The 24,831-nt window shown below is 52.0% G+C and overlaps 1 protein-coding gene across 1 annotated transcript in view; it reads left to right on the top strand.

Moving 5' to 3' along the window:
* LOC146863581 (uncharacterized) overlaps positions 1-24,831 on the top strand; it is a 205,048-nt gene that overhangs the window by 12,392 nt on the left and 167,825 nt on the right. Inside the window, 1 exon segment of the mRNA XM_085640887.1 lies at positions 13,833-13,901. Within this exon segment, the coding sequence (XP_085497013.1) occupies positions 13,833-13,901 (69 nt within the window).

Genomic DNA, 24,831 nt, shown 5'->3' with positions numbered 1-24,831 from the left:
GAGGCTGGCTGCCCAACGTCGTCGAGGATGACCCGTGGTGACCTGCACCCCGTCTGGTTTTAGGGGATGAAGATATCCTCAAAGGTAGAAGAGCCTGGAGTTGGCCACTTTGAAAAAAGTTCTGAGACTCCACTGCTGGGAGCAATTCTGTGAAACGCACTAAGGTCTATCATGTAAGTGTTTCACTCCCCTTCCCAACACAAAGGGTTAGCTGAAGTCTCACCCATTCCATTAATGACTGGTCTGTTATACTTAACCCTTGCACGCGAAATATGCGATTCCTGGAGAAAGGTTTGTGACAGCGAATATATCACAGCCACGCTGGAAGCACCATCCTCCCTGAAAAGGGATTTCAGGAAATGAAGGCCTTACAGTTTTTATGACGCCAAATTACCAGAGCATGACAATTAGTAGACACAGGGGTAATAATTGAAAGGCAATTACCTAACCAGCTTTGTTTTCTTTCCGCCAGCACATCCATTTAGCTCACCATTTACCTTTGTGAATATTTCTTATTATACAGCAACGGAAACAGTGAACATTTAAAACTTCCCTTTTTGTGGAATTAAATTAAGGGTACATTGACTGCTGTTTCTGTTCATTCGTAAACGAGCGCAACACTCGGCTCTCTGAGGCGCTCGTTGGACAATACTTAGTTACGGGTGCCTCGATGGCAGGGTACAAAAACAATTATTTATGCGTCTACGAGTTACTAAAATCATAATCTGATGATGATGGTCAGTCGGTCCTGTAAAATAACACTCCGTCGGTCATCCGAATTTCTGAGGCGTGCGCGTCACAAATAAATCTTGACTGAAATAATTGACTCAAGCACATGGAATGCGCTCCAAAAGAATTTTATTAAAGAGGAGTTTGAGCTCGCTGGCCCAAAAACTTGGCGGCGAGACGTCTTTAACTCCGTTTGAGAGGCAGGTGGGCACGTCGCTGTCCCTGATACAGCTGCAGTCTTGAGCACTTCTGTGGGAGACTCCTCACTGCGGTGCCACTGAAGATTTTACTTATTATAACACAACTCTGAGAGGCCCATTGTTGGGTGTGCCTCGATGGCCTGTTCGATAATTTTCCAAATATATTACACACAAAGGTGTTGTCGGATTTTATTTTGCGCAACAATGATAGCCTAGTTTTGCCCATAAACTGGGGCACTACATTACATTCCTATTTTGGTATTTAGCGCAGGCAAACACCGCAGGTCCTGGGATTTTCTTTGCATACTTCCCCGATAAACTGCTCCACGTTTCACCAGCTGGAATTGAACCTGGCGATGCGGATGTCGCGATAAATCCGCACAAATCCTAGCCCTGCCCTGGATATGTGCGGTTACAAGTTACCATACGGTGCAACCTGCAATTATATGAGACCCCTGTTACTGCAAGGCGACACCTTCAACACTAGCTGAGAGATGTCTGTTATTGGAAGACAGATTAAGTCTTGCTGTGATGTTAGAGAGACTACTGCCTGTCATTGACAAACAGGTAACTTCCTCTTTAGGCACATCCTACTGAACGCCCAGGCACCCAAGTTGCCCAACTGAATAGTACTGTGAGGCAGTAGTATATCGGGCGAGAAGCAGAAAATTACCAGAATCAATAAATAACAAAAAGAGTAAAGACTGCCTTATTAGTAGAGCTGTGCTGTCTGCAAGGTAACACAATAACTCCAATACAACAACAAAATACCCCACTTCACTTACACAAATTGTGCTCTTATTAATGCTCTTATTAACCACCCGACTCTTGAAACTTGTGGTGTTACAAACCTTCTCCACCAACTGCAACTTATACCATCTATCACCCCTAATCCCGCTTCATTCATGTATCCACCTATACCAGGCCACACACAGTTTTCATAACTTTCAATCTCTTGCCCCTGCACCTTCTGAGGTGTCTTATTTGTTTACTCCCCTCACACCCGCTGGGCTGGTTAGACCTTCACAATGCTTAGACAACCAGGAAACCCCGATCAAGTGTTTTCCTGCCCCACCACAACATAAAATCACCCACCATCACTGATCCTTCTAGCACCACAAGTTCTTCCCCTAGATGCTTACCACCTTTTCTCTTAAATTCAGCAGATACGCTTATTTGCCATGAAAGACAAATGCACACCATCCGAAGAGAATTCCTCTACCATGCTGTTGCTGCGTGCAAGTGCTCTCTGAGACCATGCTATCCTCAAAAGACCATCTTCTCCTCTGTTTAAATTCTTCCTCGCTCTGCCTGAGGCCGCATACTTACTGGTCCCTTTCCACACTCTTCTCATGTCTGACCACCCCCAGTGTGTTTCATTTGTAACAAATTACCTTCATCATTTTTAGCAGCGACAGTTAGACAGTTGCGCTGTCTAAATTGTAATCACTGAAGTGTATAACTATGGCTCCAAGCCAACCTCTTCCCAAAAACATATCCACCAAGGACAGTGATTGATCATATTGCACGTAGCCATGTTCCCAGTAAGAAATTGCCTTCCGGCTGATATGTACTCCCGAGCGAACTTCTAAGAGGGTAGGGAGTAAAGGGTAGGCAGCAGAGAGAGAGAGAGACAGAGGTAAAGAGGGGTGAGCTGTGAGGTCAGATCCCAAGAGAGAGAGATGACGGAGCAAGAGATGGGTGAGGAGAGAAGGAAAGATATATAGAAAGTCAGGGTGTTGAAGGAGGGATAGCAGGTAGAGCGAACGTAGAGACAATCAGAGTTAGAGGTAGACATGGGGGTGCGGGTAAGAGAGAAAAATAGAAGCGAGTAAGAGAGAGAATACTGAGGACTCTGCTATTATGCTCCCAAACAGGGCGTTACAGATCTGTGATAGTTCAACATCTCTGAACGATGTTTCTAAGTTTTAGGACTTACAACAGGGTTGTGGTGAAAATGTATTTTGCTGCATAGAAAAAATATTTCTCTACTGTGGCCTGCAACAAAACACCAAATTATCTATAATACATTAGGCCTTGGATTCCTACTCCGGAATGTCATTACATTGAAGTTTATTTTTCAAATGTGTAAGTTTGATGTGTTAAATAAGTCTGCACAGGTGCTCACGCCCGAACATAGATGGAAAGTTATCCCTCACTACACCTAGTAGTAGCTACAACACACAGCTGTTGCAGGAAGCTCGACAAAGAATCCCTGCCAGCACAGCATCTCTGGGATAGGCTCGGGAATCGGGATAGCTTGCAGTGGTTTCACTCTTCTTACCATTAAACAACACAGGCCTGGCCTACATGCTGCCTGAAAAGTGCCCTTGAGGCCTTGCTTAACCCAAGGCACAGGTCTGCTTATCCTATCTGGGTAAGTGAGTTTTCCCCATTTTGAGGGAGGCCAGCTCACCTCGCCAGCCCATTCCTGAGATAGCCTGAAGGTAAAGTGCCAACCATTCTGAACGTGACGGCAGGAGTAGGATCCCTTTTAGCAGTGCCAGTTGAAGATGTAGGTGGAGCTAATAGAGTAAGTGGGTGGAGCCAGTGGAGGGAGTGGGTGGAGCCAGAAAAAAGTAGGTGTAGCCTCCGACAAACATTTTAGCACCTGCACTTCATATTTGACAAATTAAGCACTGGAAACAGGAGACCTACGGGGGACGTGTGCAGTGTGAGAACACAGCTGCGAGCCCCGTACTATTCTATGGGAAAGTCGCGGTTGGACTTTTAAAGGTTTACTACACTTAGGAGAGGACCGGAGTACTCGAGTTACCTCACCCAGGGAAGCCGGGTGCATAGGTGCCAAATGGTATCGGGAATCATCATTGATTTCAATGGCGACCTGCTGCAAAGTGCTGCTGCCGGGAAGAAGAAAAGTGTCCGGTGTGTTCCAAGCCTGGATGGAAGATCAGAACAACCTGAAAGCAGAGGGGATAGAGTCTGGGTCACTTGCCAGTGACCAGGGGCACGATAGACGAATGCCCAGGTGTGTCAGGTGCGAAGAGCAGAAGCTTGACTCTGCAGCCACGAGGACCAGGAGGCATCGACGACGACCAGGAGCTGGATTCAAGCTGTCCCACGAAGGATGTCGAATGCTGCGGTGTCGGTGCTCAGATTGAACCCAACAAGCCTTGGCAACAGCAACCCACACAAGAAGAGAAAAGATGCTTCGGTGCGGACCAGCAAGGTCCTGAGGACTCCCCAAGTGATGGAAAGTCGGGGCATGTCTGGAGCAACCAGGTAAGCCCAATCAGAGTTAGAGTTGCCTTCACAGGGACCCATCAGTCGACGGACCAGGGATCGCGAAGAGACCACGAGAGGAATCACACAATACCAGCCCTCGGGACACTCGGTGAGTGTAGGCCAGTAATCTTCGGTGGAAACACTGCTCAGAGTGTGGACTACAAGTAGCCCAAAGCACAGCCTCAAGGATTGACGAGAAGCATATACACTAGCAAATGTGCACGGTGTCCAGGGGTTCCGGTTCCACTGTCCCCACGAGGGCTACGGGCCTCAGCTTTGCTGGGAGCTCGGGTCGGCCTCTGGGGAGTCTGGAAACCCACCTCCTGTGTGCAAATTCTTCGGAGTCTGGCGGGAGCTTCGGAGATGCAAACCGGTCAGATGCGTCTTAAGTGCCTGCCTTGCAGGGGAGTTACTCCTTTACTCCAAGGGAGATTCTTCAGTCATCTAGCGCCTTGTAGATTGTCGAAGTTCCGGGATTATGTATCAGAGTTTCGTCCAGGTAAATCTCTAGTCCTGTAGCCAGGGGTTCCTATCTTATACCCAAGGAAGGGGTGGGACACTCTAGGGACCCACCTATGGGAGGGTCAGGAAAGAGGGGTAGCTACACCCATTTCCTTTGTCCAGTTTCACGCCAGAGCAGGGCCTTGTAGCCCCTGCAACCGGTATGAGCTGGACTATGCACAGGGACACCAAATGTGCCCCCAGGGCAGACTTCAAAGCACTCTTGGAGTGCACCCACCCAGCCCCAATACACTAAAGCCTGTCTTGGAGGTGGTCACACCTCCCTGTGACAGGAAACCTATTGTCCAGGCCTCTCCTGACGGAGTTTCATCCAGCAGCAGGAGGGCAGACACATGTCTGTGGCTCGCAGCATCCATTTTGTGATGCCAGGGCTCTGTTAGCTGGTAGCGGGTATACCGATGCTGTCATGGTTCTCCCTCTAGAAGGGTGGGATCATACCCCCCCCGCCAGTTACTGGTGTGGGGGTATGATTCCAAGGTGTTTGACACAAAACACGACATGTTTACATGCAGCCATTCCAAAGTTAGCATTTACCATTTGGTTATAATGCACCTAAGAGTATATAGTTTGGCTGCATCACAAACAACCCCGTAATAAAGGTTCGGAAGGCTGCAGAGGGGTTCTGCTCAAGCATGGGCACCCTCTCACATAAAACCCAGCACCCTGCCTTCAGAATTGGTAAGGCCTGCCAAAGGGGTGACATAGGTTTATATGTGCAGTGATATGGAGAGATATAGTGAACCTATAGCTCGGTAAGGGGTGCATGCACTACTGTACACAGGCTGCTGCAGCAGTCCTGTTGTGTCATTTTGGAAGGCTTCCCAGGGGTGGCATAATAAATGCTGCAGCTTCTGGTAGGCCTCTGGGGTGCCTATGCCCTGGGTACATAGTATACCATAAACTAGGGAATTATAAGGGTACCCCAGAATCCAAGGGAAAAAAAACCCCAAACGAAAGGAGATAAGGCTAACCTTGGCCAGTTGAGCCTTTATTGACTAAGTGGCCATATAAGGAAGAACCTGCACTAGCATGGATACCCCCTGCCTTATGGTCCATTAAGCAATCCCTAACCCCAAAGTAATGGGATGATCTCCACAATTTGGAGTTACTACCTGTAGTGTGTATTGGCAAAGTAAAAGGTTGGTGGGGTGGCTGAGTAGAGAAGTGAGGCCCTAATAAAGTTGGTCTCCGCTTCCTCAGATCACTGGTCACCATGGAGGCCTTTCATTACATGACTGAGTTGTATCTGGCCCTAAGGGTCAACCTTTGGCTGTTTACAGCTGGGGGTTGGGTCCCTTTGGTTGGAACACTGGGGGGACATGGCAGGTTTGGAACCTTTTGGTCCCAGGTTTGCCTTTGCCCAACAGAGTCCATCTGGGGGAGGTCCGTACACAGGGGTAAGGGGGATCCCTCAGTGTGTTTAGGAATTTTCACCTGGCTAGAGCTTCTAGACTGGGTGCCCCTAATCTGCTGATGGGGGTGTTCCTCTGGACATGGGGGCCTGTGGGGTCCACTGACCTCACTGACCTCTGCAACCCTGGGCTGACTGAGGCAGAGTAGAGAGAGGCAGGTTACCTGCTCCAGACTGGGTACCACCTTGGCCAGGCCTGACTACCTCTGGGGCAGTTCCTTCACTAGGGGTAGGATCAGTTCCCTGAAGAGGCTGACCCTTACCTATAGCCTGGGGGGGAAGAAGATTTGTCTTCATCCCTTGTGCTCTCTTGGAGAGGAGAGTGGGCCATTCTTTCGTGCTCCATCACTCAACAATTTCCCTGGGGTTGGGCTGTGGCCCTCAGAGCCCCATCAACTCTCTCAGGGAGGCCTAACATCCTTAAATGGGCCTGGTATTCAACTTCAGCCCAGGCTGAAATTTCCAGGTCATTGCCCATCAGACAATCTACAGGCAAGTTTGGGGACACTGCCACTCTCTTTGGGCCAGTGACCCCTCCCCAGCTGAGATTGACTATGGCCATGGGGTGATCTGTCCTGATACCATCAATGTTAGTCACCTGGTACTTGAACTCAGGTAAAAGCTGTTGAGGGGGGACTAGTTTCCCTGTCACCATGGTGACACTAGCCCCTGTGTCCCTGAATGCCAACGCCTTCTGACCATTGATTAGGGGCTCCTGTCTGTACTTGCCCAAAGTATTGGGACTCATAGTAAAAGTGGCAAATCCCATGCCACCATCACAGACGGTGGATGCCGGTGAGGGGGACCTTTCCAAACCAGGGTCCACCTCAGTTCCCATGAGAGTGCACCTAACATTTTGGGTGCATTACCACCACCTGGGGGATTACTACTGGTAGTACCAGGAGGAGTGGTAGTATTGGTAGGAGGAACATTTTCTTTATTGCCAACCCTGGGGCAACTGGGATCATTTTTCCAGTGGCCAGGCTTTTTACAAACATGGCAATATGGTTTCTTTTCAGGGGAGGAAGGAGTTTGGGGCTCACCCCAGAAGAGGACTTTTGGGGCCCTGTAGGGGACTTATCTTTTTTTTTTTTTTTTTAAATAAATTCTTTATTACCAACATGAAAAAAAGAGAAAATTAATACATACTGTTCAGTTAAAGAAATTATAAACACATTAGTACAAACATTAATACAAGCAAGTGTATCAGTTTTGGGAGTATCTTACTCTTCATATCTACAGATATGCATATTAGCCCTCATGGCAGAAATAATGGGATAAGTGGGCATATGGCTCTGTTAAGCAAAAAAAAAAAAACCTGTAGGGGACTTATCTTATGATTTATCCCCACCTTTCTTTTGGGTCTTGGGAGAATCTTTCTTCTGGTCATCACCCTGATTCTTTGGCTTTACTCTGGTCCTGACCCATTTATCTGCCTTCTTTCCCAATTTTTGGAGAGAGGTCAGATCAGAGTCCACCAGGTACTGGTGTAAAAGCTGGTTTTGACAATTATTAAGGATCTGCTCCCTCATAATCAAATTGTACAATTGTAAAAAGTCATGCACTTTGCTGCCATGTATCCAACCTTCCAGAGCTTTAGTAGCACAATCTAAAAAGTCAACCCAGTCTTGAGTCTGTGCCTTTTGGGTATCTCTGAACATCAACCTGTACTGTTCAGTGGTTAAGACAAACCCTTCAATCAGTGCCCTCTTTAAGACTTTGTAATTGTCAGCATCCCCTTCTGTAACAGTGAAGAGCTTGTCTCTACCTTTGTCTGCAAAGGAGAGCCACAAGATTGCTGCCAACTGCTCATGAGGGACCCTCTGTACTTTACAGGCCCTTTCCAGTGCAGTTATCCATTTGTGGATGTCATCCCCACTCTGGTAGGGAGGGACAATCTTGTTCAGGTTCCTATGGTCATGTGTATGTTCTCTACCTCTAGGGACACTGTCGCTGCCACCATGGGGCTCTAGCCCCAATCTTTTTGAAGCTCTCTGGAGCTTTAGAGATTCCCTATCTAAGGCAAATTGCTCTCTCTTGATCCTAAGCTTAGCTTTCTCAAATTCAAGCAGTTGGCTTCTTCTCTCGTAACAGGACTCCCTTCTCTGAGAAGTGGAGGTCTTTCGAGAGACAGAGGTCCCTACAGATGTATCAGAATGTTTAGATTCCTGAGAAGGAGATCTAGACCTTCTTGGTAAACTGTTAACCCTTCCAGGTGGAGTGAAAATGGGCCCTCTGGGATCTTCTTCCTCACCTTCAGGAAAGATTGGATTTTTCAGGGGGACATCATGTATGGATGAAGAAACACTCTCCGAGCTGGTTCTGTCCTAGAGTAGCGGGGACTAGATCATGTATAGATCTCTGGTCGAGCTGGTTTTGTACTAGAGTAATAGAGATCCATACATGATTTAGTCCCCGCCCCGCTACTCTAGGACAGAACCAGCTCGGACAGTGTTTCTTGATCCATACATGATCTAGTCCCCGCTACTCTAGTACAGCACAAACGTTGATCCTAGTTCCCCTCAAACCAAACATGCTGAACTTCCTTCCGTTCCATCACTTTATCAGTTATCACAGCTCTCTGTATGCCAATCCTCTGGGCCCTGCTGCTGTTGTACCGAGCAAGCTCTGCAAGTTTTCCGAGTCAATGCATGTTGCTGCACTGCTCCTATGTACTGCGTATCCACTGCTTCTATGCACTGCAGCTCAACTGCTCCTTTGCACTGCAGCTCCACTGCTCCTATGCACTGTGTCTCCACTGCTCCTATGCACTGCGGCTCCACTGCTGCTATGCACTGAGGCTCCTATGCACTGCTCCACTGCTCCTATGCACTGCAGCTCCACTGCTCCTATGCACTGTGGCTCCACTCCTCCTATGCACTGCGGCTCCACTGCTCCTATGCACTACTGCCCCACTGCTCCTATGCACTGCTGCGGCTCCACTGCTCCTATGCACTGCAGCTCCACTGCTCCTATGCACTGCGGCTCCACCTCTCCTATGCACTGCAGCTCAATCTGCTCCTATGGACTGCGGCTCCACCGCTCCTATGCACTGTGACTCCAATGCTCCTTTGCACTGCGGCTCCACTGCTCCTATGCACTGAGGCTTCACTGCTCCTATGCACTGCGGCTCCACTTCTCCTATGCACTGCGGCTCCTCTGCTCCTATGCACTGCGGCTCCTCTGCTCCTAAGCACTGCGGCTCCACTGCTCCTGTGCACTGCGGCTCCACTGATCCTGTGCACTACGGCTGCACTGCTCCAATCTACTGCGGCTTCAATGCTCCAATGCACTGCGGCTCCTGTGCTCCAATGCACTGCGGCTCCTGTGCACTGCAGCTCCTGTGCTCCTATGCACTGCGGCTGCACTGCTCCTATGCACTGTGGCTCCACTGGTGCTATGCACTGTGGCTCCACAGCTCTTGTGCACTGCGGCTCCACTGCAGATCCACTGCTCCTGTGCACTGCAGCTCCACTGCTCCTATGCACTGCTGCGGCTCCACTGCTCCTATGCACTGCAGCTCCACTGCTCCTATGCACTGCGGCTCCACCTCTCCTATGCACTGCAGCTCAATCTGCTCCTATGGACTGTGGCTCCACCGCTCCTATGCACTGCGGCTCCACTGCTCCTATGCACTGCGGCTTCACTGCTCCTATGCACTGCGGCTCCACTGCTCCTATGCACTGCGGCTCCTCTGCTCCTATGCACTGCGGCTCCTCTGCTCCTAAGCACTGCGGCTCCACTGCTCCTGTGCACTGCGGCTCCACTGATCCTGTGTACTTCGGCTGCACTGCTCCAATCCACTGAGGCTTCAATGCGCCAATGCACTGCAGCTACTGTGCTCCTATGCACTGCGGCTCCTGTGCTCCAATGCACTGCGGCTCCTGTGCACTGCGGCTCCTGTGCTCCTATGCACTGCGGCTCCTGTGCTCTTATGCACTGCGACTGCACTGCTCCTATGCTCTGTGGCTCCACTGGTGCTATGCACTGTGGCTCCACTGCTCCTGTGCACCGTGGCTCCACTGCGGCTCCACTTCTCCTGTGCACTGTGGCTCCACTTCTCCTGTGCACTGCAGCTCCACTGCTCCTGTGCACTGCAGCTCCACTGCTCCTGTGCACTGCGGCTCCACTTTTCCTGTGCACTGCAGCTCCATTGCTCCAGTGAACTGCGGCTCCACTGCTCCTGTGCACTGCGGCTTCACTGCTCTTGTGCACTGCGGCTCCACTGCTCCTGTGCACTGTGGCTCCTCTGCTCCTGTGCACTGCAGCTGCACTGTTCTTATGCACTGCATGCATTGCAGCTCCACTGCTCCTGTGCACTGCGGCTCCACTTCTCCTATGCACTGCAGCTCCACTTCTCCTGTGCACTGCGGCTCCACTTCTCCTGTGCACTGCGGCTCCACTTCTCCTGTGCACTGCGGCTCCACTGCTCCTGTGCACTGCGGATCCACTGGTGCTGTGCACTGCGGCTCCACTGCTACTGTTCACTGTGGCTCCACTGCTCCTGTGCACTGCAGCTGCACTGTTCCTATGCACTTTATGCACTGCGGCTCCACTGCTCCTGTGCACTGCGGCTCCACTGTTCCGATGCACTGCAGATCCTCTGGTCCTGTGCACTGCAGTTCCACTTCTCCTGTGCACTGCGGTTCCACTGCTCCTGTGCACTGTAGCACAATCTGCTCCTATGGACTGCGGCTCCACCGCTCCTATGCACAGCGGCTCCACTGCTCCTATTAACTGCGGCTTCACTGCTCCTATGCACTGCGGCTCCACTGCTCCCATGCACTGCGGCTCCTCTGCTCCTATGCACTGCGGCTCCTCTGCTCCTAAGCACTGCGGCTCCACTGCTCCTGTGCACTGCGGCTCCACTGATCCTGTGTACTTCGGCTGCACTGCTCCAATCCACTGAGGCTTCAATGCGCCAATGCACTGCGGCTCCTGTGCTCCTATGCACTGCGGCTCCTGTGCTCCAATGCACTGCGGCTCCTGTGCACTGCGGCTCCTGTGCTCCTATGCACTGCGGCTCCTGTGCTCTTATGCACTGCGACTGCACTGCTCCTATGCTCTGTGGCTCCACTGGTGCTATGCACTGTGGCTCCACTGCTCCTGTGCACTGCGGCTCCACTGCGGCTCCACTGCTCCTGTGCACTGCGGCTCCACTTCTCCTGTGCACTGCAGCTCCACTGCTCCTGTGCACTGCAGCTCCACTGCCCCTGTGCACTGCGGCTCCACTTCTCCTGTGCACTGCGGCTCCATTGCTCCTATGCACTGCAGATCCTCTGGTCCTGTGCACTGTGGCTTCACTGCTCCTGTGTACTGCGGCTCCACTGCTCCTGTGCACTGCGGCTCCACTGTTCCTATGCACTGCGGATCCTCTGGTCCTGTGCACTGTGGCTTCACTGCTCCTCTGCAATGCGGTTCCACTGCTCCTGTGCACTGCGGCTCCACTTCTCCTGTGCACTGCGGATCCACTGGTGCTGTGCACTGCGGCTCCACTGCTACTGTTCACTGCGGCTCCACTGCTCCTGTGCACTGCAGCTGCACTGTTCCTATGCACTTTATGCATTTCGGCTCCACTGCTCCTGTGCACTGCGGCTCCACTGCTCCTATGCACTGCAGATCCTCTGGTCCTGTGCACTGTGGCTTCACTGCTCCTGTGTACTGCGGCTCCACTGCTCCTGTGCACTGCGGCTCCACTGTTCCGATGCACTGCGGATCCTCTGGTCCTGTGCACTGCGGTTCCACTTCTCCTGTGCACTGCGGTTCCACTGCTCCTGTGCACTGCTGCACAATCTGCTCCTATGGACTGCGGCTCCACAGCTCCTATGCACTGCAGCTTCACTGCTCCTATGCACTGCGGCTTCACTGCTCCTATGCACTGCGGCTCCACTGCTCCTATGCACTGCGGCTCCTCTTCTCCTATGCACTGCGGCTCCTCTGCTCCTAAGCACTGCGGCTCCACTGCTCCTGTGCACTGCGGCTCCACTGATCCTGTGTACTTCGGCTGCACTGCTCCAATCCACTGAGGCTTCAATGCGCCAATGCACTGCGGCTCCTGTGCTCCTATGCACTGCGGCTCCTGTGCTCCAATGCACTGCGGCTCCTGTGCACTGCGGCTCCTGTGCTTCTATGCACTGTGGCTCCTGTGCTCTTATGCACTGCGACTGCACTGCTCCTATGCTCTGTGGCTCCACTGGTGCTATGCACTGTGGCTCCACTGCTCCTGTGCACTGCGGCTCCACTGCGGCTCCACTGCTCCTGTGCACTGCGGCTCCACTTCTCCTGTGCACTGCAGCTCCACTGCTCCTGTGCACTGCAGCTCCACTGCTCCTGTGCACTGCAGCTCCACTGCTCCTGTGCACTGCGGCTCCACTTCTCCTGTGCACTGCGGCTCCATTGCTCCAGTGAACTGCGGCTCCACTGCTCCTGTGTACTGCGGCTCCACTGCTCCTGTGCACTCAGGCTCCACTGTTCTTATGCACTGCATGCATTGCGGCTCCACTGCTCCTGTGCACTGCGGCTCCACTTCTCCTATGCACTGCAGCTCCACTGCTCCTGTGCACTGCAGCTCCACTGCTCCTGTGCACTGCGGCTCCACTTCTCCTGTGCACTGCGGCTCCACTGCTCCTGTGCACTGCGGCTCCACTGCTCCTGTTTACTGCAGCTCCACTGCTCCTGTGCACTGCAGCTGCACTGTTCCTATGCACTTTATGCACTGCGGCTCCACTGCTCCTGTGCACTGCGGCTCCACTGCTCCTATGCACTGCAGATCCTCTGGTCCTGTGCACTGTGGCTTCACTGCTCCTGTGTACTGCGGCTCCACTGCTCCTGTGTACTGCGGCTCCACTGCTCCTGTGCACTGCGGCTCCACTGTTCCTATGCACTGCGGATCCTCTGGTCCTGTGCACTGTGGCTTCACTGCTCCTGTGCACTGCGGTTCCACTGCTCCTGTGCACTGCACTAGTTTTGCCAATGCTCCTCAATGTTGTCCATTTTGCTATTTACCTGTAATAAGCCACTCACCTGAATCCCAGGTGGTTCCGATAGGGTGAGGCTCAAGCCCCAGATATCTCCCAGGGGCCTATGCACGAGGTCAGGATATAACATGTTTCGACCGCAGGCCCCTCGGCGAAAGGGGGTTGGGGTTGAAAAGACAGGCTGCTGTGGTTCTCCCCGTGGTGACTGCAGTAGCCTCCCTCCGGCCCGTCTCGGATCTTGCAGTGCAGCGGTTAAGAAGTACCTGTAAGGCACAGGGAATCGCTGAGCGCCCAATCTTTACGTCTCTTTTGCCCCTGCACATTAGTTGTCACCATACCTTACACAAGCATCTACCGGGCACCGCCCTTCTGATGAATGAGTCTTCTGAATTCACTGAACTGGACGTTGAAATCTTACTACGGTTCGAAAGGACTTTAAGACGCGTCAAAAATAAGTTCCTGACTCTGCTCTTTATAACTGGGCTACAATTCATTATTGTAAGGAGTAGATTTCTGTAGGCAATATTAAAATCCTTGGGGCAGCCGCCTACTTATACACTTGAGGGGTGTCCAGAAAATAGCTGGGGTCTGGCAGAGGAGATTAGATGTTGCGCTTAAAATATTGCCTTGTAATGGAATTGCTCAGGAGGGCTACTGAGCTCAGAGCATTTAAATATATACATATATCAATTGTGAACTAGAATGTCTTGAAGTTGGAGTTGTTTTATCTTTAATCTTGTTCTTCAGTTTCAGAGATCATGGTTCAGCCGGTAGCTGGAGTCTGCAGCGGATCGCGGGGGAAGCTGGAACAAACAGGTGAGTGGTAAGCAGGGCGACCACGCCACGCGAATGGGCTAAGGCAGACTTTTATAACACTGCAGGCCGCCGACAGGGCACATGAAGGGGGAAAACACTGGAAGTTGCTAGAGGAGGAGTCACGTGATTTTAATTAGCAGGAAAGCATCTGCCGGGGTCATCGAAGGTGCGACACTGCTCCAGGCTAATTTCCACGATTGATGCCAACTGCAGGAAGGCATCTGCCGGGGTCATAGAACGCACGACACTGCTCCAGGCTAATTTCCACGATTGATGCCAACTGCAGGAAGGCATCTGCCGGGGTCAATAAATGTACGACACTGCTCCAGGCTAATTTCCACGATTGATACTAACTGCAGGAAGGCACCTGCCGGGGTCATAGAAGGTGCGACACTGCTCCAGGCTAATTTCCACGATTGATACTAACTGCAGGAAGGCATCTGCTGGGGTCATAGAACGTACGACACTGCTCCAGGCTAATTTCCGCGATTGATGCTAACTGCAGGAAGTCACCTGCCGGGGTCATAGAACGTACGACACTGCTCCAGGCTAATTTCCGCGATTGATGCTAACTGCAGGAAGTCACCTGCCGGGGTCATAGAACGTACGACACTGCTCCAGGCTAATTTCCACGATTGATACTAACTGCAGGAAGGCACCTGCAGGGGTCATAGAACGTACGACACTGCTCCAGGCTAATTTCCGCAATTGATGCTAACTGCAGGAAGGCACCTGCTGGGGTCATAGAACGCACGACACTGCTCCAGGCTAATTTCCGCGATTGATGCTAACTGCAGGAAGGCACCTGCTGGGGTCATAGAACGTAAGACACTGCTCCAGGCTAATTTCCGCGATTGATGCTAACTGCAGGAAGTCACCTGCCGGGGTCATAGAACGTACGACACTGCTCCAGGCTAATTTCCGCAATTGATGCTAACTGCAGGAAGGCACCTGCCGGGGTCATAGAAGGTGCGACACTGCTCCAGGCTAATTTCCGCAATTGATGCTAACTGCAGGAAGTCACCTGCCGGGATCATAGAACGTACGACACTGCTCCAGGCTAATTTCCGCGATTGATGCTAACTGCAGGAAGGCACCTGCCGGGGTCATAGAACGCACGACACTGCTCCAGGCTAATTTCCACGATTGATGCCAACTGCAGGAAGGCATCTGCCGGGGTCAATAAATGTACGACACTGCTCCAGGCTAATTTCCACGATTGATACTAACTGCAGGAAGGCACCTGCCGGGGTCATAGAAGGTGCGACACTGCTCCAGGCTAATTTCCACGATTGATACTAACTGCAGGAAGGCATCTGCTGGGGTCATAGAACGTACGACACTGCTCCAGGCTAATTTCCGCGATTGATGCTAACTGCAGGAAGTCACCTGCCGGGGTCATAGAACGTACGACACTGCTCCAGGCTAATTTCCGCGATTGATGCTAACTGCAGGAAGTCACCTGCCGGGGTCATAGAACGTACAACACTGCTCCAGGCTAATTTCCGCAATTGATGCTAACTGCAGGAAGGCACCTGCTGGGGTCATAGAACGCACGACACTGCTCCAGGCTAATTTCCGCAATTGATGCCAACTGCAGGAAGGCACCTGCCGGGGTCATCGAAGGTGCGACACTGCTCCAGGCTAATTTCCGCAATTGATGCTAACTGCAGGAAGGCACCTGCCGGGGTCATAGAATGTAGGACACTGCTCCAGGCTAATTTCCGCGATTGATGCTAACTGCAGGAAGTCACCTGCCGGGTTCATAGAACGTACGACACTGCTCCAGGCTAATTTCCGCGATTGATGCTAACTGCAGGAAGTCACCTGCCGGGGTCATAGAACGTACGACACTGCTCCAGGCTAATTTCCGCAATTGATGCCAACTGCAGGAAGGCACCTGCCGGGGTCATCGAAGGTGCGACACTGCTCCAGGCTAATTTCCGCAATTGATGCTAACTGCAGGAAGGCACCTGCCGGGGTCATAGAACGTACGACACTGCTCCAGGTTAATTTCCGCAATTGATGCTAACTGCAGGAAGTCACCTGCCGGGGTCATAGAACGTACGACACTGCTCCAGGCTAATTTCCGCGATTGATGCTAACTGCAGGAAGTCACCTGCCAGGGTCATAGAACGTACGACACTGCTCCAGGCTAATTTCCGCAATTGATGCTAACTGCAGGAAGTCACCTGCCGGGGTCATAGAAGGTGCGACACTGCTCCAGGCTAATTTCCGCAATTGATGCTAACTGCAGGAAGTCACCTGCCGGGGTCATAGAACGTACGACACTGCTCCAGGCTAATTTCCGCAATTGATGCTAACTGCAGGAAGTCACCTGCCGGGTTCATAGAACGTACGACACTGCTCCAGGCTAATTTCCGCGATTGATGCTAACTGCAGGAAGTCACCTGCCGGGGTCATAGAACGTACGACACTGCTCCAGGCTAATTTCCGCAATTGATGCCAACTGCAGGAAGGCACCTGCCGGGGTCATCGAAGGTGCGACACTGCTCCAGGCTAATTACCGCAATTGATGCTAACTGCAGGAAGGCACCTGCCGGGGTCATAGAACGTACGACACTGCTCCAGGCTAATTTCCGCGATTGATGCTAACTGCAGGAAGTCACCTGCCGGGGTCATAGAACGTACGACACTGCTCCAGGCTAATTTCCGCGATTGATGCTAACTGCAGGAAGTCACCTGCCGGGGTCATAGAACGCACGACACTGCTCCAGGCTAATTTCCACGATTGATGCTAACTGCAGGAAGGCACCTGCCGGGGTCATAGAACGTACGACACTGCTCCAGGCTAATTTCCGCAATTGATGCTAACTGCAGGAAGGCACCTGCTGGGGTCATAGAACGCACGACACTGCTCCAGGCTAATTTCCGCGATTGATGCTAACTGCAGGAAGGCACCTGCTGGGGTCATAGAACGTAAGACACTGCTCCAGGCTAATTTCCGCGATTGATGCTAACTGCAGGAAGTCACCTGCCGGGGTCATAGAACGCACGACACTGCTCCAGGCTAATTTCCACGATTGATGCTAACTGCAGGAAGGCACCTGCTGGGGTCATAGAACGCACGACACTGCTCCAGGCTAATTTCCGCAATTGATGCTAACTGCAGGAAGGCACCTGCTGGGGTCATAGAACGCACGACACTGCTCCAGGCTAATTTCCGCGATTGATGCTAACTGCAGGAAGGCACCTGCCGGGGTCATGAAATGTAGGACACTGCTCCAGGCTAATTTCCGCGATTGATGCTAACTGCAGGAAGTCACCTGCCGGGGTCATAGAACGTACGACACTGCTCCAGGCTAATTTCCGCAATTGATGCTAACTGCAGGAAGGCACCTGCCGGGGTCATAGAAGGTGCGACACTGCTCCAGGCTAATTTCCGCAATTGATGCTAACTGCAGGAAGTCACCTGCCGGGGTCATAGAACGTACGACACTGCTCCAGGCTAATTTCCGCGATTGATGCTAACTGCAGGAAGGCACCTGCCGGGGTCATAGAACGCACGACACTGCTCCAGGCTAATTTCCACGATTGATGCCAACTGCAGGAAGGCATCTGCCGGGGTCAATAAATGTACGACACTGCTCCAGGCTAATTTCCACGATTCATACTAACTGCAGGAAGGCACCTGCCGGGGTCATAGAAGGTGCGACACTGCTCCAGGCTAATTTCCACGATTGATACTAACTGCAGGAAGGCATCTGCTGGGGTCATAGAACGTACGACACTGCTCCAGGCTAATTTCCGCGATTGATGCTAACTGCAGGAAGTCACCTGCCGGGGTCATAGAACGTACGACACTGCTCCAGGCTAATTTCCGCGATTGATGCTAACTGCAGGAAGTCACCTGCCGGGGTCATAGAACGTACGACACTGCTCCAGGCTAATTTCCGCGATTGATGCTAACTGCAGGAAGTCACCTGCCGGGGTCATAGAACGTACGACACTGCTCCAGGCTAATTTCCACGATTGATACTAACTGCAGGAAGGCACCTGCAGGGGTCATAGAACGTACGACACTGCTCCAGGCTAATTTCCGCAATTGATGCTAACTGCAGGAAGGCACCTGCTGGGGTCATAGAACGCACGACACTGCTCCAGGCTAATTTCCGCGATTGATGCTAACTGCAGGAAGGCACCTGCTGGGGTCATAGAACGTAAGACACTGCTCCAGGCTAATTTCCGCGATTGATGCTAACTGCAGGAAGTCACCTGCCGGGGTCATAGAACGTACGACACTGCTCCAGGCTAATTTCCGCAATTGATGCTAACTGCAGGAAGGCACCTGCCGGGGTCATAGAAGGTGCGACACTGCTCCAGGCTAATTTCCGCAATTGATGCTAACTGCAGGAAGTCACCTGCCGGGGTCATAGAACGTGCGACACTGCTCCAGGCTAATTTCCGCGATTGATGCTAACTGCAGGAAGGCACCTGCCGGGGTCATAGAACGCACGACACTGCTCCAGGCTAATTTCCACGATTGATGCCAACTGCAGGAAGGCATCTGCCGGGGTCAATAAATGTACGACACTGCTCCAGGCTAATTTCCACGATTGATACTAACTGCAGGAAGGCACCTGCCGGGGTCATAGAAGGTGCGACACTGCTCCAGGCTAATTTCCACGATTGATTCTAACTGCAGGAAGGCATCTGCTGGGGTCATAGAACGTACGACACTGCTCCAGGCTAATTTCCGCGATTGATGCTAACTGCAGGAAGTCACCTGCCGGGGTCATAGAACGTACGACACTGCTCCACGCTAATTTCCGCGATTGATGCTAACTGCAGGAAGTCACCTGCCGGGGTCATAGAACGTACAACACTGCTCCAGGCTAATTTCCGCAATTGATGCTAACTGCAGGAAGGCACCTGCTGGGGTCATAGAACGCACGACACTGCTCCAGGCTAATTTCCGCAATTGATGCCAACTGCAGGAAGGCACCTGCCGGGGTCATCGAAGGTGCGACACTGCTCCAGGCTAATTTCCGCAATTGATGCTAACTGCAGGAAGGCACCTGCCGGGGTCATAGAATGTAGGACACTGCTCCAGGCTAATTTCCGCGATTGATGCTAACTGCAGGAAGTCACCTGCCGGGTTCATAGAACGTACGACACTGCTCCAGGCTAATTTCCGCGATTGATGCTAACTGCAGGAAGTCACCTGCCGGGGTCATAGAACGTACGACACTGCTCCAGGCTAATTTCCGCAATTGATGCCAACTGCAGGAAGGCACCTGCCGGGGTCATCGAAGGTGCGACACTGCTCCAGGCTAATTTCCGCAATTGATGCTAACTGCAGGAAGGCACCTGCCGGGGTCATAGAACGTACGACACTGCTCCAGGTTAATTTCCGCAATTGATGCTAACTGCAGGAAGTCACCTGCCGGGGTCATAGAATGTAGGACACTGCTCCAAGCTAATTTCCGCAATTGATGCTAACTGCAGGAAGTCACCTGCCGGGGTCATAGAACGTACGACACTGCTCCAGGCTAATTTCCGCGATTGATGCTAACTGCAGGAAGGCACCTGCAGGGGTCATAGAACGTACGACACTGCTCCAGGCTAATTTCCGCAATTGATGCTAACTGCAGGAAGTCACCTGCCGGGGTCATAGAAGGTGCGACACTGCTCCAGGCTAATTTCCGCAATTGATGCTAACTGCAGGAAGTCACCTGCCGGGGTCATAGAACGTACGACACTGCTCCAGGCTAATTTCCGCGATTGATGCTAACTGCAGGAAGTCACCTGCCGGGGTCATAGAACGTACGACACTGCTCCAGGCTAATTTCCGCAATTGATGCTAACTGCAGGAAGGCACCTGCCGGGGTCATAGACCGTACGACACTGCTCCAGGCTAATTTCCGCAATTGATGCTAACTGCAGGAAGGCACCTGCCGGGGTCATAGAACGTACGACACTGCTCCAGGCTAATTTCCGCGATTGATGCTAACTGCAGGAAGTCACCTGCCGGGGTCATAGAACGTACGACACTGCTCCAGGCTAATTTCCGCGATTGATGCTAACTGCAGGAAGTCACCTGCCGGGGTCATAGAACGTACAACACTGCTCCAGGCTAATTTCCGCAATTGATGCTAACTGCAGGAAGGCACCTGCCGGGGTTATAGACCGTACAACACTGCTCCAGGCTAATTTCCGCAATTGATGCTAACTGCAGGAAGGCACCTGCCGGGGTCATAGAACGTACGACACTGCTCCAGGCTAATTTCCGCAATTGATGCTAACTGCAGGAAGGCACCTGCCGGGGTCATAGAATGTAGGACACTGCTCCAGGCTAATTTCCGCAATTGATGCTAACTGCAGGAAGGCACCTGCCGGGGTCATAGAACGTACGACACTGCTCCAGGCTAATTTCCGCAATTGATGCTAACTGCAGGAAGGCACCTGCCGGGGTCATAGAATGTAGGACACTCTTCCAGGCTAATTTCCGCAATTGATGCTAACTGCAGGAAGGCACCTGCCGGGGTCATAGAATGTAGGACACTGCTCCAAGCTAATTTCCGCAGTTGATGCCAACTGCAGGAAGGCACCTGCCGGGGTCATAGAACGTACGACACTGCTCCAGGCTAATTTCCGCAATTGATGCTAACGGCAGGAAGGCACCTGCCGGGGTCATAGAATGTAGGACACTGCTCAAGGCTAATTTCCGCAGTTGATGCCAACTGCAGGAAGGCACCTGCCGGGGTCATAGAACGTACGACACTGCTCCAGGCTAATTTCCGCGATTGATGCTAACTGCAGGAAGTCACCTGCCGGGGTCATAGAACGTACGACACTGCTCCAGGCTAATTTCCGCAATTGATGCTAACTGCAGGAAGGCACCTGCCGGGGTCATAGAACGTACGACACTGCTCCAGGCTAATTTCCGCAATTGATGCTAACTGCAGGAAGGCATCTGGCGGGGTCATAAAACGTACGACACTGCTCCAGGCTAATTTCCGCAATTGATGCTAACTGCAGGAAGGCATCTGCCGGGGTCATAGAACGTACAACACTGCTCCAGGCTAATTTCCGCAATTGATGCTAACTGCAGGAAGGCACCTGCAGGGGTCATAGAACGTACGACACTGCTCCAGGCTAATTTCCGCAATTGATGCTAACTGGCAGGAAGGCACCTGCTGGGGTCATAGAACGTACGACACTGCTCCAGGCTAATTTCCACAATTGATGCTAACTGCAGGAAGGCACCTGCAGGGGTCATAGAACGTACGACACTGCTCCAGGCTAATTTCCGCAATTGATGCTAACTGCAGGAAGGCACCTGCTGGGGTCATAGAACGCACGACACTGCTCCAGGCTAATTTCCGCAATTGATGCTAACTGCAGGAAGGCACCTGCCGGGGTCATAGAACGTAAGACACTGCTCCAGGCTAATTTCCGCGATTGATGCTAACTGCAGGAAGTCACCTGCCGGGGTCATAGAACGCACGACACTGCTCCAGGCTAATTTCCGCAATTGATGCTAACTGCAGGAAGGCACCTGCAGGGGTCATAGAACGTAAGACACTGCTCCAGGCTAATTTCCGTGATTGATGCTAACTGCAGGAAGTCACCTGCAGGGGTCATAGAACGTACGACACTGCTCCAGGCTAATTTCCGCGATTGATGCTAACTGCAGGAAGGCATCTGCCGGGGTCAATAAATGTACGACACTGCTCCAGGCTAATTTCCGCGATTGATGCTAACTGCAGGAAGGCACCTGCCGGGGTCATAGAACGTACGACACTGCTCCAGGCTAATTTCCGCAATTGATGCTAACTGCAGGAAGGCACCTGCCGGGGTCATAGAACGTACGACACTGCTCCAGGCTAATTTCCGCGATTGATGCTAACTGCAGGAAGGCATCTGCCGGGGTCAATAAACGTACGACACTGCTCCAGGCTAATTTCCGCGATTGATGCTAACTGCAGGAAGGCACCTGCCGGGGTCATAGAACGTACGACACTGCTCCAGGCTAATTTCCGCAATTGATGCTAACTGCAGGAAGGCACCTGCCGGGGTCATAGAACGTACGACACTGCTCCAGGCTAATTTCCGCAATTGATGCTAACTGCAGGAAGGCACCTGCCGGGGTCATAGAACGTACGACACTGCTCCAGGCTAATTTCCGCAATTGATGCTAACTGCAGGAAGTCACCTGCCGGGGTCATAGAACGTACGACACTGCTCCAGGCTAATTTCCGCGATTGATGCTAACTGCAGGAAGGCACCTGCCGGGGTCATAGAATGTAGGACACTGCTCCAGGCTAATTTCCGCAATTGATGCTAACTGCAGGAAGTCACCTGCCGGGGTCATAGAACGTACGACACTGCTCCAGGCTAATTTCCGCAATTGATGCTAACTGCAGGAAGGCACCTGCCGGGGTCATAGAATGTAGGACACTGCTCCAGGCTAATTTCCGCAATTGATGCTAACTGCAGGAAGGCACCTGCCGGGGTCATAGAATGTAGGACACTGCTCCAGGCTAATTTCCGCAATTGATGCTAACTGCAGGAAGGCACCTGCCGGGGTCATAGAATGTAGGACACTGCTCCAGGCTAATTTCCGCAATTGATGCTAACTGCAGGAAGTCACCTGCCGGGGTCATAGAACGTACGACACTGCTCCAGGCTAATTTCCGCGATTGATGCTAACTGCAGGAAGTCACCTGCCGGGGTCATAGAACGTACGACACTGCTCCAGGCTAATTTCCGCAATTGATGCTAACTGCAGGAAGGCACCTGCCGGGGTCATAGAATGTAGGACACTGCTCCAGGCTAATTTCCGCAATTGATGGTAACTGCAGGAAGGCTCCTGCCGGGGTCATAGAATGTAGGACACTGCTCCAGGCTAATTTCCGCAATTGATGCTAACTGCAGGAAGGCACCTGCCGGGGTCATAGAATGTAGGACACTGCTCCAGGCTAATTTCCGCAATTGATGCTAACTGCAGGAAGTCACCTGCCGGGGTCATAGAACGTACGACACTGCTCCAGGCTAATTTCCGCAATTGATGCTAACTGCAGGAAGGCACCTGCCGGGGTCATAGAACGTACGACACTGCTCCAGGCTAATTTCCGCGATTGATGCTAACTGCAGGAAGTCACCTGCCGGGGTCATAGAACGTACGACACTGCTCCAGGCTAATTTCCGCGATTGATGCTAACTGCAGGAAGTCACCTGCCGGGGTCATAGAACGTACGACACTGCTCCAGGCTAATTTCCGCAATTGATGCTAACTGCAGGAAGGCACCTGCCGGGGTCATAGAATGTAGGACACTGCTCCAGGCTAATTTCCGCAATTGATGCTAACTGCAGGAAGTCACCTGCCGGGGTCATAGAACGTACGACACTGCTCCAGGCTAATTTCCGCAATTGATGCTAACTGCAGGAAGGCACCTGCCGGGGTCATAGAATGTAGGACACTGCTCCAGGCTAATTTCCGCAATTGATGCTAACTGCAGGAAGTCACCTGCCGGGGTCATAGAACGTACGACACTGCTCCAGGCTAATTTCCGCAATTGATGCTAACTGCAGGAAGTCACCTGCCGGGGTCATAGAACGTACGACACTGCTCCAGGCTAATTTCCGCAATTGATGCTAACTGCAGGAAGTCACCTGCCGGGGTCAATAAATGTTCAACACAGTTTCAGGCAATGTTCTGTTGATTGAAGCTAATTGTCAGGAACTTACACCAACCGCCGAACCGGGTAAAGTAATTAATTTTGATTGGTTAACCGGTGCACCTGCAAGTTTAACAGGAGGTTGAAGCCTTCTGGAGGATTCTGCGGCTCACTAATGTCTTCACACAGTAAAGTGTGTTTTTTGAAAGGGCCAATGGTTGCTCCTGCATCACTCGGGTGAGCAGAACACACATCTTTTCAATACAGAGAATAAATGTCCCCATCCGGAGGGTGGGGGGAGAATGGGAACATAGTTGATGTCACATTGAGGGCTGTGCTCTTGCTGAGACCATGACATTCCCCCTCCCAGCCCGCTGCCCACGCCGCATCGGTTTCTTCTCCACCCCAACCCGCCAGCGTTTCCTCCGACCTGCCTGTCCTCGTTCATGGTGTCTGTGTTCTTATTCAGATGGCTCCTGTGTGTATGGCAGCTGCTCCTAAATACTGACGCTAATCCCTGTCCATCTGGTCCCTCGATCCCTCTCTCGTGTTGGCCCCCACTGACCAAAAATCACCTGATCTCTCTATGCCTGGCAGAAGTGAGTGTCTCCTGGTGTAACGCAGGTGGCTCTCATGCCCGATGCCTTTCGGAGCAATTTCGCCCACACCCCTCCCATGAGCCATTAGTGCGATGCTTAACAGTGGGAAAATAACGTCAGGTTTCTCGTGCATGCACGCATCCCGATTTCTGGTTGCAGATCTGCGGTAATATCGCGGCACATCTGGGGCAAGAAGTACAACAGATCCGGGTCAAGAAATACACGTAGGAATAGTTCATAATACGGCAGGACTGAACCGGGTTGTAACACGACCTGACCTGATGCACTGTGCCTCGCGCACAAGTCTTTAATTCGTTTTCAAATGTGTTCACTTTAGAGCTTTAACCTCATGTGCTATCGCGGGTAGCTACCATTCTTATGCGAATTTTGAGTTTATCTGTGTCGTATCTGTTACGTAATCCATGTCCTCTGAAGTCCTTATGTAATGAAACTGGTTATAATGTAAAGCGCTCTGACACCTTAGGGCAAAGTTTGTGCTGTATAAAAACAGATAAATACATACATTCTTTATTAATCACAGGAAGTAGTAGAAACAGCCCGTAACTCGAGAAACATCAAGGCTGTCGAAGGTCTTCTTGCTTTCTTCCCAGAGGGAAGCCCGGCACCCGCTCACTAGCGCCTACCTGTGGATTCCCGCCTGCGCAGCGCGCTGCTTCCATTTACTCA

The sequence above is a fragment of the Triturus cristatus genome, chromosome 2_1 (assembly GCF_964204655.1).
Source record: "Triturus cristatus chromosome 2_1, aTriCri1.1, whole genome shotgun sequence".
In the NCBI taxonomy this organism is placed as follows: Eukaryota; Metazoa; Chordata; class Amphibia; order Caudata; family Salamandridae; genus Triturus; species Triturus cristatus.
Note: the sequence above shows the minus strand (reverse complement) of the source record. Positions and strands in the feature narration are given on the sequence as shown.